The sequence below is a fragment of the Quercus lobata genome, chromosome 8 (genome assembly GCF_001633185.2).
Source record: "Quercus lobata isolate SW786 chromosome 8, ValleyOak3.0 Primary Assembly, whole genome shotgun sequence".
In the NCBI taxonomy this organism is placed as follows: Eukaryota; Viridiplantae; Streptophyta; class Magnoliopsida; order Fagales; family Fagaceae; genus Quercus; species Quercus lobata.
This window is the reverse complement of record NC_044911.1, coordinates 9,080,740-9,097,232: the sequence shown is the minus strand read 5'-3', so window position 1 is coordinate 9,097,232 and position 16,493 is coordinate 9,080,740. Positions and strand designations below refer to the sequence as shown.

At 36.8% G+C, this 16,493-nt stretch overlaps 1 protein-coding gene across 1 annotated transcript; it reads right to left on the bottom strand.

The window, feature by feature from the left end:
- Positions 1–15,566: 15,566 nt before the first annotated feature.
- LOC115956300 lies at positions 15,567–16,493 on the bottom strand. Its single transcript, XM_031074721.1, has 3 exons — positions 16,312–16,493; positions 16,104–16,236; positions 15,567–15,992 (listed from the first exon to the last, which is right to left on the bottom strand). The coding sequence occupies exons 1-3, from the start codon at positions 16,491–16,493 to the stop codon at positions 15,567–15,569; spliced, it is 741 nt and encodes a 246-aa protein (XP_030930581.1).

The following is a 16,493-nucleotide window of genomic DNA, read 5'->3' as shown; positions in this document are numbered from 1 at the left end:
AAAAAAAAAAAAAAAAATCATAAAAAGAACTTCATATGTTTGAAATACTGTTGTATAGTTAATATATATATATATATATATATATATATATTTATAAAGATCTAATGATCAATTCATAGAATCTCCAACACTCCTGTATTTGAAGGTTTGAACTTTGAACTCTATAGGTAATGCATGCAATACGTCTAGGCTTGTTATGGAAAGTGTAGAGACAAGAAACATGTCTTGAATGTAGCCTCATAATTTGCAATGTGTCAAAGGCTTGTTATAGTAGGTCCATACTCCATATAAGAACCCTAGGATATTCATTGACTCTCTCCATTTTTCATTCACATACCATTTGTGCATTGCTGCTTATCGGGAACCTTTTAAGTTTGAGACATATAGTCCTCACAATAGGATGAACCTTAAGCCACTTCATTGAAAGACCCTAATCATCCATGGGGCTCTATTGTACACATGGCATTATAGTAATTGAGTGGGAGAACCGCTAGACATTGATGAGGTGGTCCTTCATATGTACTAGATAATTTATTTAGATTTTAGAGTCCTTATAGGACATAACACAAATTAATTTACAACAAATTCACAATATCTCCAATTTAACCTATTACCTCACACAACTCACACATGGGCTATTAATAAAATAGAAATCTAAATGTCAAATTGTGGTGATCTCATGTGTGGTGGTAGGATAATTTAAGATTAATATTGTAGCAAAATTGTTGTGGAGTTTTGTTGTGACCCTAATTTTATTGTTAATTTTATCACATTTTTATCTAAGAAAATTCATTATTAAAAGCAGAGAAACCATAACAATCAAGTGGTAGTGGTTGAAAACATGGGTTTAATATAAAAATGCATAGTGTTTCCCTAACATTCCTAAATTAGATTATCACTTCACATATGGGCCACTAAAAAATAATAATAATAAATTGCAAATTGTAGTGAGCACATGTGTGAGGTGGTAAGCAAATTTAGGAATATTATTGTAAAATTGCAGTGAAGTTTTGTTGTGTCCTTAACTATATTGTTAATTTTATTCCATTTTTATCTATGAAAATTCATTATAAAAGTAGAGAAACCATAGTGTAAAATGTATTGGGTGGAAGAGTCCTTGATTGAAAGCTTTTTATTTGGCTTCTATTTTTCATACTTTTGATCAAACACAACTTAATTTCTTGAGAAACGATGCCATGAACTTTTTTGATATTTCTTTGACAAATAAGCCTTTGGCTTTTGTCACCATACATTTTAATACAAATTTTCTCTACATTTTTCTAGTCAAACTAGTTTTCGAAGTAAGGCTTTTTCAGCTCTTTCTCCTTTTAGAGATTGACATTTAGAGAGCTCTTTTGAAAAAAAAAAAAAAAAAAAGTGAGGAGATATATAGAACAAGTCTACGCATGTATCAAGATCAAGCAAAACTATTGACCAATCATTCATGGCAAACTTGAAGATCTATTTACAACATTCAAATGTAGATTTCTAGATGTCGCTCACACTTAAAGAATGTGCACACATAATAAGCTAAGCTCATAAATGCACTACGTCATTAGTATGGAGGTACTAGGCCAAATTCACATGTGATATACACAACATAAGCGAACAAACTTTTTGAGATTTTTCACTTTTTATGGGTTTTTGAATTTTTCAACACACTAAAAAACAAAACAAATAAAGTAAGATCAACAAAAACAAGGAAAACAAACAAAGGCTTGAAAAAGAAACATGATAACATGTGAGACCTTTTTAACAAGGATGAACCAATAAACAAGAGTAGGTCACACAAGAGATATGAGTCAAGAGATGATACCGACACTAATGGTCTTACGAAGAGATTCAAACCGTGGACCATCAAAGGGTTTAGTGCAAATATCAACCTTTTGATTGTCAGTGTTAATAAATTCCAGCAATACAATTTTCTCCTCCACCAAGTCTCGACTGAAATGACATCAAATTTTGATATGTTTTGACTTTAAGTGTTAAATAGGGTTCTTGGATAGATTAATGGCTCTAGTGTTGTCACAGAAGAAGCACATGGTGTCTTGAGAGATCCCATAATTAGGAAGAAACTTTTTCATCCACAAGAGTTGAGCACAACAACTACCCGCTGCAATGTACTCAACTTCAGTAGTTGATAAAGACACTAAATTTTGCTTCTTGCTCATCCATGACACAAATTGTTTCCAAGGTAGAAGCAACCTCCTGAAGTGCTTTTTCTATCATCAACACACCCGGCCTAATCAGCATTCGAGTATCCAGCTAGACAGTCATTTGAGTCTCTTAAGTACTAAATCCCATAGTCGGATGTTCCATTGACATAGCGAATGATTCTTTTGATCACTATCATATGGGACTCTTTGGGTGCTGCTTGAAAACAAGCACATACCCCGACACTAAAGGCTATGTCCGACCTACTTCAGTGAGGTAGAGGAGACTGCCGATCATGCTCCTGCAAAGGGATGGATCTACTTCCACACCGGCTGGATCGGAGCTTAGTTTTACTGAGGAACTCATTGGAGTGGATGCATGTTTCTTGGAGTCTAAACCGAATCTCTTTACGAGATTTTCGGCATACTTCTCTTGAGATATGAATATCCCATCTTTACATTGTTTTAATTGAAGACTTAGGAAGTAGTTTAGCTCCTCCACCATGCTCATTTCGAATTCCTTCTTCATTTCTTCTGAAAATTCTTAAGCAAGGTCATCAATTGTTGAACCGAATACAATGTCATCCACATATACTTGAGTAACAAGGAGAGATTTCTTATCTCGTTTGACAAAAAGCGTCCAATCAGCTTAACCTCTCTTGAAGCCATGATCTAAAAGATATGACGTGAGACGATCATACCATGCTCTTGGTGCTTGCTTCAGCCCATATAAAGTTTTCTTCAATCTTAGAACATGGTCCAGAAAATGTGGATCTTGGAACCCCTTTGGTTGCTCAACAAACACTTCTTCATGTAGAATCCGTTCAAAAGTGCACTATTCACATCCATTTAATATAGCTTGAAATTCATAATACATGCTATGGAAAGAAGAATTCAGATTGACTCAAGTCTTGCTACCAGAGTGAATGACTCATCAAAGTCTACACCTTCAACTTGAGTATATCTTTGAGCCATCAATCTAGATTTGTTTCAAACAACTTCACCATCCTCATTGGTCTTGTTCTTGAAGATCCACTTGGTGCCAATCACGTGCGTGTCTTTGGGCCTTGGAACCAACTCTCATACATCATTTCTAACAGGTTGATGTAACTCTTGGTGCATGGATTCTACCCAATTTTCATCTTTCAAAACTTCTTCCACTTTCTTTGGTTCAAATTGAGCAAGGTAGCAATGATACGTCACATGATTCACACTATAGCTCGATCCTCTTCTCAAACAAAGCCCTTCATCCAAATCACCAATCATGTTGCTTTTGGGATGATTGAGAATCACTCTTGATGAGGGTTTCTTAGAAGTGGAGGGTTCTTCATCACGAGAGATTGAAGGCTGAACTTCTAGAGGAGTGAGTGGATTTAATGACCCTTGAGTTGATCTAGTCTCCCTTCTCGATGCGGTAGGAGCAGATTCCTTTTCTAGTGATTGTCTCTCACCATCATCACTTTGTGACATGTTACCATTGCCATCATTCTTCTTAAGGCTTGGAGCTTCTCCATCCTCACTAGCACTCTTTTTTGGTATGACGTCATCTATAACTACATTTATTGATTCCATCATCGTCTTTGTGCGCTTGTTGTACACTCTATATGCCCGGCTGTATACGGAGTATCCTAGGAAAATCCCTTCGTCACTCTTGGCATCAAACTTCCCAAGATTTTCCCTATCATTGAGAATGAAGCATTCATTTCCAAATACTCGGAAGTATTTCATCTTAGGCTTATTTTCTTTCCAAATCTCATATGACGTTTTCTTTGTTCCCACTCGGAAGATAATTCTATTCCCAATGTGGCATGATGTGTTCACCGCTTCAGCCCAAAATTTTTGTGGAATGTCTTTGTTGAGAAGCATAACTCTCGCCATCTTTTGGATCACCCGATTCTTCCTTTCAACAACCCCATTTTGTTGTGGAATCTCTGGGGCTAAGACTTCCTTCTTGATACCATGCTCATTGCAAAATGCTTCAAATTTAGCATTCTTAAACTCTTTCCCATGGTCACTTCTAATATTGATGATGTGAACTCCCTTTTCGTTTTGAAGCTTCTTGCATAGTTTTTCCATCTTTTCGCATGCCTCGGACTTTTCTCTAAGGAATTCCACCCAAGAGTACCTTAAGAAATCATCAACCACAACCACCATGTATCTTTTTCCACCTATGCTTTCCATTCTCGTTGGACCCATTAGATCAACATGAAGCAACTCCAATGGACAAGATGTAGCAACAACATTTACTTTGGGATGGGTTGATTTAGTTTTTTTCCCAATTGACATGGGCCACAAACATTTTTCTCGATCTTTTCAAATTTCGGCAAACCAATCATGACTTCAAGCTTTGAAACTTTTGCCACTTGCTTGTAATTGGCATGTCCAAAATGTTGGTGCCATAACTCTAGCAGATTAACTTGGGCACTTTGACATGATACATTTGGCTTCATAATTATGCCATAGCAATTATCGATGGTCCTTAGTCCCTTCAATATTTGTACACCTTCTTCACTGAGAATTAGACACCCTTTCTTGGAAAATTGAACTAGAAAGTCTTCATCACATATTTGGGTGATACTTAGCAAGTTTGCTTTCAACTCTTTTATGTAAAGAACATCGGTTAACAAAGGAAGTCCCAGAATATCAATAGTTCCCTTTCCTAGGACTTGTGAGTGGTTGCCATCTCCAAATGTCACAGAACCATCCTCCTTCTCCTTAAGGATCTTAAAGAGTGATTTATCGCCGGTCATGTGCCTTGAACACCCACTGTCAAGATACCACAAACATGAATTAAACACTTTCAATGCGGTATGCACAAAGAGACAAGCATGAGACAAACATTCTTGATTTTCAAAGCAAGACTCATCTTCTTTTACATTATTCATGGATGAGTGAAGTTTTCTTTTTAGACCATTAAGTTTATTACACAAATGTCTATTCCTTCTCTTATATTTTGCAATTAAGGAATTAGACTCACACAAGCTATTATGAAGCTCATGATTCCTATGCTCTAGGCATTTCAGAATGTGTATGAATATTCTAGCATGTTTCTTAGACTTGAATAACTCTAAGAGCTCATTGCTAGGACAATCTCCAAAGATGCTCATAGAGTCATTATCACAAACACATGAACTACAATTCATGTTGGCCTTTGCCATTGCCATATCCATAGCAAAACAAGGGGTCTAGGATCATACTAGGATAATGAAATTTGATAAGTGTACCTGCTCTGATACCATTTGTTGGACCGTGAGCTATGTCATTCCACCTTAAAACCAATTGGTGATGAGAAAAATACACTCAAATTTTTTATGGCATTTGACATCACGCCACGCAGGCCTATTTTTAGAGTGGTTGTAGGGAGTCAAATTGTGGCCCCCCCAATAATCCCTCCCTCACAATGACACTTCTGTGACTTGAACGTATGAAGTTGGCTCTGATACCAATTGAAAGCTCAGATTTGTGCAAAAACACAAGAGCTTGTTTAGATTCCCAATTAAAAATTACGGCTAGATAGCTTTTACTCTAACTTATACTAAGTGCGGAATAAGAGTAAATAAGCGCAAAGAACTGTTATCACTACCCTAAGCCATATTCATCCATTATCAATAATAAAAGAAAAGCTTAAAGAGTAGGGAAGAGAGTTGCAAACACAAGATAACACCGAGATGTGTTATCGAAGATGAAACCGAAGAACTTAACGAAAAACCTCTCCGTGACCCTCTAAGTTGAAATCGATCCACTAGAAAATAAAGTTGGAGTACATGAATAACAAAAGACCCTCCAAGTTTAGTCTACCCCATGTACTTAAACACTCCAAGCTCTTGCTACCAGTTGACTTCTCGGAGCCTTGTCTTCTCTAGTTTTTCGGATCCCACAATTCAGCCTAATTGCATCCGCCAATGAATGACTCCTTCTAATACTTCCCAGTAGCACCAAAATCTCACTTTACACTCATAATGGGTGTGGTAAGTGTTTGGGTTAGCAACCTCTCAAGAATATAGAGATGGAGAGGTAGGAGTTAAGGAAAACCACAAGGAAATGTGTAGATAATTGTGGTTATGACAATCTCTAACTCTCAAGTGTATTTTTCTAGAGTTTTCTATCTGAAAAGCACTCTTTACAATTTGTGGGTAATAAGGGTTTATATAGTGTGGGTAAAGACATGGTAAAACAAAACATAACTTTTTGCCAAACAGAAAGTTTCGTAGGTCCTTTGCGGGTTGGCCTTACCTGCGAGACACTGGTGAAAAATATAGCTTGACACAACTTTTCATCTTCCAGTCATGTGCTCTACACGTGGCTCTTTTCGCAGGTAAACTTCTCGCGAGACAATCTTGAGCCAGTTGCGAAATCCACTTGTTCATCCTTTGAAACTTGAATCTTCACCGATCTCTCACACTCATCCCTTTCAATTAATCCCAGATATATACAGGGAAAATGATTGAAGAAATTACAATCAAATTTGGGATGGAATTAAAGCCAACACAACATAGTTGGAAATCACAACTTTACAAATGTTAACCATTGGATTACCTTCCAATACATAGACTAGTTGGTACTTAGGGGTGGTGGAAAATTGGATGGCTTAGGTCTCTCTGCTTGGGATGACAATACTTGCAGTAAAGATCCAAATTGCAAAGCTCTTCCCATTGTAAGTTATTATTCCAACAAATTCATCTTAAATTGGGTTACAAAATGGAGTAGCCATGATCATGTGCTTGGACCATTTGTCACGAGTCATTCGTAGTCTTCTCTTTTAATATGCTTCCATCTAATAGACTTTTGTATAGGTCAAATAATTTCAAAATTTTATAATCTACTTTTTTTTTCCTTGTACTTAGATTATGTTCCTTAAAAATAAATAATAGAAAAACATTTTTTTCCTCTTCAATAAAATTATACAATTTACTTTCTTTTTCATAATATGTTTAGAGGTTGACTTATTTAGTATATTTATTTTTAGGTATATATTTGATTTATTAACTTACTGGCACATTTTTTATTTACAACTAATAAACTTATTTAAAAAAATTCCCATTTTTTTAAAATATAAGTCAAATAAACCACAAAATTTAATTTGAACACTTTTAAATTGTAATTCTATTTTAAATGCATATTATTCACATTGTATGTTTTTCTTATGCTTTTCAGTCGTTGAGATTTGATTTTGTCACCAATTCAAGGTTTACTCAACTAACTTCAATCAACAGCAAGAATGCCCACGTGAACGTTTTTGCATGCAAAGATATGAAATTTGATCAAACTCATATAATAGCACCAAAAGATAGTCCCAATATCGATGGAATACATATTGGTTCATCAAGTAATATTCAAATCTTGGATTCAACAATAGCCACCTGAGATGATTGTGTATCAATGAGTCCTGGTTCTTAAAACATAAACATTAGGAACGTAATGTGTGGCCTGGGTCATGGAATCAGTGTTGGAAGCCTTGGTGGGGGACCTAATGAAGAAGATGTTAGTGGAATAATAGTGACTAATTGCACTTTCATTGAAACTCAAAATGGATTGAGGGTCAAAACATGGGCTACGTCTTATACAAGCAATGTTTTCAATCTTACCTTTGAAGACATCATCATGGATAATGTCAACAACCCCATCATTATTGATCAACAATATTGACCATCTCGCAATTGTGAAAAGGTACCTAACTCTTGTTCAAATATTGTTATGCTTATGCATGTGTGCTTGCGTTTTCCACATAGGTTTTTGGTTATGTTAAATATATGTTATATAAAATTTGATTTACCATGTTGGTAATCCTTTTTAATCTATAAGGTGACTCCTAAATTCAGATTTCTGATGTTAAGTACAGAAATATTAGGAGAATCTCTAGCTCAAAAATTGCAGTTACTTTTGAATGTAGCAAAGGCAAACCTTATGAGAAGATTGAGCTCAACAACATTAACCTAACTTACCATGGTGATGAAGGAGCAATGGCATCCTCATGTTCTAATGCCAAAGGTATTGCTAATGGTCAACTGTACCTTTTTAGACCCCTTAAAACACAAGTTGTTTAACCTAATTATTTAGCCAAGTGATTACTTAGATAAATTATTTAGATCTAGGTTAACACATTCAAATCATATTATGTAAATAATGCGAAAATATAAAGAATGCACAATATGATAACCCAGAAAAACCAAACCGGTAAAAAACCTAGGAATGATTTAACCTAGCTATCCTTAAGGTAAAACAGATCCACTATAAAAGAATTGAAATTTGTACAATAAAACTTAGACCACTAACATCCTATTGCTACCTCGTGTAGAAAACTTACTATCACGACCACGTGACAGCTCCGAGTCTACAGACTACTAGCTTCTTTCCTTGATCCACTGCAATCACAAGTTCTCCTACTTGTGACTTTGAGACTCCACTCAAAGGTTTCAAATCTCCTTTAAATTCTTTATGCAGCAACTGAAGCGATCACCAAGTTCTTGATATGAATTTTGATAACTCTAAGTATGTATGAAGGTAAACATCTCTAGATCTCATAAGAGATTCAACACACAGCATATCAACAATTTCTAAAACGTGGCTAGGGTTTTTCCTTTTATACTTGGAATAAAATATAAAACCCTACATGTCATACCAGGCTTGGGCTGAGTTGGAAAAAATTTGCAGAAAATTAATCTGCCTGAGGTTCGATCGATTGAGCCTAATTTTCGATCGATCGAGCCTTGCAAATTTAGACACATAAATCTTGCAATTACTCGATTCCAACTTTACAAATAAATACACTTTAAGCAGCCTAAATTTAGACTTTAAGTTTTGATCATGGTTTGCTAACACATTACACATTGAAGTTCTAATACATTTAGTTCCTAAAGTCTTAGAACCTAACATCAACAACTACCCGAATCTTGCATATAGCACTACTGCTTGCAACACCTTTCTTGAAATCAAGACATATTGAAATTTCATAATCCAGCACTTAACCTAAATTCTTTTGACGGTATTGTTTTGTACTTGATTTGAATGCTTACCTACAAGAATTGTTGTAAGCTGTGATGTACTCCACTTCATATTTGTAAATTGTAGGTGACTTTGAAATTTGATTCTTGAAAAAAAGTTCATTTGAAACTTATGGCTATATAGCCTATTTAAGAGGATGCTATGAAGAAAAAGAAGATTGATTAAGAGAAAGGGATAGCTTTGATTTTTTGCTATTTTGTTTTGATATTTAAATGAACAAAGACACAATATTGATTTTAACACGTGATCAATTTAATTTTTATATTATTTAAAAAGTGTCTATATTATTTTGATTGTCATACAAAATAAATAATATAAAGTATTTGAGCATATCAAGGAAATCCCATTAATAATTACATATAGGACTGTGCAACAATTTGTTCAATTCGCACAATTCACCCGACTCGCTCTACTTTGCACCATCCTGCAGCATGGATATGATTTTAAATAGTAATTCCAAAGGAATTTTCATTCAAATTTATTAAGAAAGAAATTGAATTTAGGAAAAAAAATTTATATGAGAAAATTTTTAAAATGGACATTAAAGCAAAAATAATAATTATCATCTGTGGGGTCGGGAAATTTGAGGTCCCAGCCCACTTTACATTCAGGGCCCAAGACCCAGGCCGAGGAGCCTTATTGCCGAAGACGCATGATGAAAGCCCCAAAAAAGCCCATGGATGTGGCCGAGGACGACCTCACGCTCAACACCTCACAAAACGCCTGAAGAAAAGGATAAACTCAGTACAGGGACAGTACAAGAGAGAAAGCTGCCAACACCGTAATATGGAGCCCTGCGTCTGACAGGCCCATACTCTAGACCATGCTATTTAACTTTTCCCAACCACCCCCAACCACTCTGATGTATGGATTGATAGGACGAGTCAATACCCCAAAAAAGCAAAACTGACACGTGGACACAAAACCGGAAGTAAACACTGGTATAAAAGGGAAAGAAAGCCAAGGGGGAGGGGATCCCCGGAGAAAAGGAGGATAAAATCCTACAAAAAGGGAGAATGGGAAGGATATGATGCTCCTCGGACTTCGTCCGAGGACTTAAACCCTCCAAGCTGCATCGATGTAAGGCTTAGCTATTCAGGCCAAGCCTACCTTCGTATGAGCTTCCATAAAAATCATGACCAGACCGCTGTCTGGTGACCAAGGTCCAGCCTTTCAAGCCCACGTTCTATAAATTATATTGTTCGGGCCCTTTACATATGAGCCCAATGTCATTCTTGGGTCGTTAAAAATCGTGTCCCTACAATTAGCGCCGTCTGTGGGGAGGCTTGCGCGTTGGCACCAGTGGCGGTGGAGTCAAGTCTCTGTCAAGCAAGGGTCTGCGAAGGCTCCTTCATTTCCAACAACACGCTGTTGTTGTTCCGACATAAATTTCCGCTAGGGGCTACGCCTCGCAGTGTCAACGGCATGGGCAGCTCTAGGGGCTTCCAACATCAAGCTAACGCCCCCCACCTTGGTCGAGGGGCTAATCTTCGAAAAAAAAAAAAAAAGAATACAAGTTTTGGACAGAACCAAGGCCTTGTATGGTCCTCGGACTCAAGCCTATGGGAAAACCAACTACTACAAAGAAAAACTACAAGTTTTGGACAGAACCAAGACCTTGTATGGTCCTCGGACTCAAGCCTATGGAGAAACCAACTACTACAAAGAAAAACTACAAATTTTGGACAGAACCAAGGCCTTGTATGGTCCTCGGACTCAAGCCTATGGGGAAACCAACTACTACAAAGAAAAACTACAAGTTTTGGACAGAACCAAGGCCTTGTATGGTTCTCAGACTCAAGCCTATGGGGAAACCAACTACTACAAAGAAAAACTACAAGTTTTGGACAGAACCAAGGTCTTGTATGGTCCTCGGACTCAAGCCTATGGGGAAACCAACTACTACAAAGAAAAACTACAAGTTTTGGACAGAACCAAGGCCTTGTATGGTCCTCAGACTCAAGTCTATGGGGAAACCAACTACTACAAAGAAAGACTACAAGTTTTGGACAGAACCAAGGCCTTGTATGGTCCTCGGACTCAAGCCTGTGGGGAAACCAACTACTAAAAAGAAAGACTACAAGTTTTGGACAGAACCAAGGCCTTGTATGGTCCTCGGACTCAAGCCTGTGGGGAAACCAACTACTTAAAAGAAAAACTACAAGTTTTGGACAGAACCAAGGCCTTGTATGGTTCTCGGACTCAAGCCTGTGGGGAAACCAACTACTAAAAAGAAAGAATACAAGTTTTGGACAGAACCATGGCCTTGTATGGTCCTCGGACTAAAGCCTATGGGGAAACCAACTACTACAAAGAAAAACTACAAGTTTTGGACAGAACCAAGACCTTGTATGGTCCTCGGAATCAAGCCTATAGGAAAACCAACTACTTAAAGGAAAGAATACAAGTTTTGGACACAACCCGGTACAATCATACCTCGGTCCTCGGATCAGAGGCCAGGTGTTATTGAAAACACGGCCAAAGTTCCACACTACTCGGCAACCTTCTCGGATGGTTTATTTTGGGTTTCTCATTCTCGGGCAACTACCTCACGCGCGTTACGGTACACTCAGTTGTTATCTCGGTTAGTCTCATAAGTTTAATCTGCTATGAGCTGGTATTATTATATTTGATAGTTTCAATAGGTTCAAATTAATTGCTTTTTGATATGAGGTTTCTTAATCCGAGTGTCGTTAAATAAAAATACACATGAAATACATCCATTCATAAAGTAAGTACTGTAGAAAAGAAACATATTTAGAATGAAACATAATCATCTTTTATTAAGACAAATAACTAGTACAACGTACGACGTACAATAAAGGAGCTTAAGTAAGCCAATACTAGAAGCTAACTGCATAAGCAAAGAGAAAAAATACAAAGGAAAAGCAGAAGAAGAGGTGCAGAGAAGAGGGATGCAGCAGTTCCAAAATGTTGTTTAAGGAAACCATTCCTCAATACTTTTACATGCCCATAACTCAGGCAGCAAAAGAACCTAACGTGAGGCCTGCACCTTTGAAGAAAAGGTGCAGGGAGCGGAGTATTGATGAGCCTCCACGTTAGCAGCGCTCGTGATAGAGCGGCTAGTTCTGATGACGGGAAATCCCATTGCTGTCGCACCGAAAGTCTGACGCGACCAGTACCTGCTTCGGATTTTGACTGAAAGAGGCGAAGGACCCGCTCCCACCTTGTGAGAATGGAGAACTGTCTTTAGTCTTTGTCTTCTCTGCCCTGACCGCGCCATCCGAAGATTCGGAGAGACCCATTGTTTCTGGAGCGGGTGTGGTTCCTTCATACCCACTCGTGCCCCAAACATATTGCTCTAAGGGTTGATTGCACTGGGTGTGAAGACTAGGAGCACAGCTGAAGGGTTGAGAATTTGGAGGGGCTAAAGGATTTTGTACGTGAAGGGAATAACCTCCTATCCTACTTCTTATATAAAAGGCAAAACTGGAGACATTTAATCTACACAGGTTCCCAAGAAATGCTACAGACGAGACGGTTTTTGCCCAACTCCCGGCGCCATCTGCAACCATAAAGTTTGGATAGCCTCGTGAAGGAGACATATTAATGGCGCGCCTCGAACACTGAAACGTCAAAGACGCCGCGTGAGAAAATCTAGAGGGATGTCTCACAATTTGGCGCGCCCCCCATGCAAATAGAGAAACCCCGACATTAATGAAGTGTGGAGCTGGGCAAGTCATGGTTTGGGCCTAACATTACCAAAACCCTCCTCCCCAACCATAAGGTCGGGCAGTAGGATTTTGAAGGGCTATTGTGGGGCCGGGAAATTTGAGGTCCCAATCCACTTTACATTCAGGGCCCAAGACCCAGGCCGAGGAAACTTATTGCTGAGGACGCATGATGAAAGCCCCAAAAAAGCCCAAGGATGTGGCCAAGGACGACCTCACGCTCAACACCTCACGAAACGCCTAAAGAAAAGGACAAACTCAGTACAGAGACAGTACAAGGGAGAAAGCTGCCAACACCGTAATATGGAGTCCTGCGTCTGACAGGCCCATACTCTAGACCATGCTATTTAACTTTTCCCAACCACCCCCAACCACTCTGATGTATGGATTGATAGGATGAGTCAATACCCCAAAAAAGCAAAACTGACACGTGGACACAAAACGGGAAGTAAACATTGGTATAAAAGGGAAAGAAAGCCAAGGGGGAGGGGATCCCCGGAGAAAAGGAGGATAAAATCCTACAAAAAGGGAGAATGGGAAGGATATGATGCTCCTCGGACTTCGTCCGAGGACTTAAACCCTCCAAGCTGCATCGATGTAAGGCTTAGCTATTCAGGCCAAGCCTACCTTCGTATAAGCTTCCATAAAAATCATGACCAGACCACTGTCCGGTGACCAAGGTCCAGCCTTTCAAGCCCATGCTCTACAAATTATATTGTTCGGGCCCTTTACATACGAGCCCAATGTCATTCTTGGGTCGTTAAAAATCGTGTCCCTACATCATCTTTATTACAGCATATTATAATCGACCATTCAACATAATCACTAATAAAGTACACAAGTATATTATTGTTCTATAGGGTTAACAAACTATTTTATACGGGGCATGGTTATCTATCCCGTTATTTTATATAATTATTAACATATATATATATATATATATATATATATATATATATATATAACAAGCCAAAAAAATCAATAATGTTTTAAATATGAAACGATTAGACTCGTCACAGTAATAGAATTATGAATCGAATTATTTACTATAATTTATAAACTTATATTTTATACATAATTTTAAACTACAAAAACTTGCAATTTAAATAATTTATTGATAGCATAGCTATTGATTTTTAATTTTCTAAAAATTTTACAAGCATAGAGAGTATAAGATGTAATCCAATGGTAGATTTGTCAAAATTCATCTTTAGTAAAAAGATATTGAATAAGGTTGTAGCCTTAAATTATAACTAATTTTGTAGTTAAACTTTGTACTTTTGAAATTCTGACTTTGTTATACCTAAAATTGAAATGGAAGAGTGAGAATTGTGATGGGTATGAATAAATTGAGGCAATTAGAATATGAATCAAATTAGTCAACACAATTTGAGTTTTGAAATGTATATTAAATCTTATTTTGTTATTACGGTTACTTAAATTAAAATGGAATGTGAGTAATAGTAGTTGAAGATAGCCATGGATAATTATTTTGAGAAGAGGCCATAGATAATTTTTTTTTTTTTTTTTAATGAGAAGAAGCCATAGATAATTAGTGGAGAGGAGGCACAATGATAAATATGCATCAAATTAGACAAATATAATTTGAATTTTGAAATGTATATTAAATCCTACTTTGTATGTACTATACTGAAATTGAAATTAAAGATGAGTAACAGTGGTCTAAACTTTTCATGGGTATCAACATATTAGGATAACTAACTTATAACTCCATACATATGCATGGATATATTTATAGATAAACAATTATATGTATAATATAATTCATATATATATATATATATATAATTTAAATACTAATAATAGTCATTTTTATATTTTGTTAACTCTTTAAAAAATTTTGTAAGGATATTATTAGATATAAAATGTAAATTGTCCATGTTTATTTATTTATTATTATTGTGAAGCACTTTTTATTTTATTTTTTTTTATACAAGGTAGAATTCTATTCTAGCCTAATCTAAGTGTATATATGTGTGAAGCTCCCTCTTGGAGACTTGAACCCCGGCCCTTACCCCCCACACTCCACAAGCACTTATACTTGTACTTAATAATTCATTTGGATGAATATTTATAATATGGTCCCACATTTGATTCTAAAATTAAGAAATAAAATTCTTTAAGAATAAATAATTTAGGACATATGACACAAAATTGGAACTCTAATTTAGAATTTTAATTTTAATTTCTCCCAACTTCACCTATTATTATATGTGTAGATTAGTGAAGAGTATCGGGTGTATCACCTGCACAAACCCCATGCCAATTGACCCTTCTTGAACAAAAAGTAAACGAAAAACAACTCATAAAATACTCCATTAATTAGAAAAGGTTAGTAAATTTACTCTTTTTTTTTTTTTTTTTTTTTTTTGTTTCCGTTTGAAATTCTGTTTTTGTTTATTTTAGTTTCCGTATAATATTCTCTCCAAACACAAAAAAAAAAAAAAAAAAAAAAAAAAAAAAAAAAAACAGGCCTTTTTTTTAAGAAACTATTATTTAATACTTCTTCTTTTAAATAACAAATACTTTTTAGAACTTACTGGAATTTTTTTTTTTAAGAAATATTTTAGTTATAATATCATATACTATATAATAAAAATTGAACTTAGAAGCCATATTGTGCGAAGTGGTTACTCTCATTAATTAGTGATTTTTTTTTTTTTTTTGAGAAACCTACATCTGAATTAAATTATTGAAATCAGCCAAAATCGGCTAAAAGTACATCATTGACTTGTGGTGGAACATTCTCCATCCACACAGAGAACTCATCAATATCTCTCGCAAGTTTTGCTGAAGAATGAGCTACTGAGTTACCCGATCTACTGGTGTGAGAAAAGGAAATACAATTGCATGAATATAAATAGTGCTTAATAGAGGAAATTAAATGGCCAAAAGAAGAAAAGGATTCCTCCTCCTTTCTTAAGGCTGAAATGACCACCTCTGAATTTCCCTCAACAATAAAAGAGGGTAGGTTGAGATCCATTACTAGTGTGATGGCTCGGACTGCTGCTAGTGCTTCCACTTCATCAGATGAGGGTGAGAGTTGAATTTTTTCTGCTAAGGAGGCAATTACCTTCCCTTGAGAGTCACAGAAAACCACTCCCATTCCAGCTTCTCCCTTGTCCTTAAATACCGCTCCATCAAAATTGATCTTAAGGTGTGGCGAAGGAGGAGGCTCCCACTTAACTGGTTGCCTTTAAGGCCGTGGCAGAAGGATAGAAATAGCTGGTTGTACCTGCTTGAAGTCTTGGAGCATCTGTTTGGCCGCCGGTGTGACTTGTGTGAGTGGATATGGTTTGTTGCTTGTTCTAAGCTGGTTGCGCTGAGACCAGATCGTCCACACCAAAGCTGCAAAAAGCTCCGGGTTTCTACCATTCTCCAACACAAAACATGCCAACTCAAAGAAGTTTGAGAATTTTTTTGACCTGCAAAGCAGCCATTACGTGTCAGCTTCCCAAATGGCCGAAAGTGCAGCACAGTCCCACAGCGCATGGAATCCGCCCTCTGCTTTCAAATTACAGTGGCAGCAAATATCTTCAGCCAAGACTTTTCGGCGCATCAGATTGGTCTTCACTGGTAATTCCTTACACGCCCTCCATAGGAAATTTTTTACTTTATTCGGCAT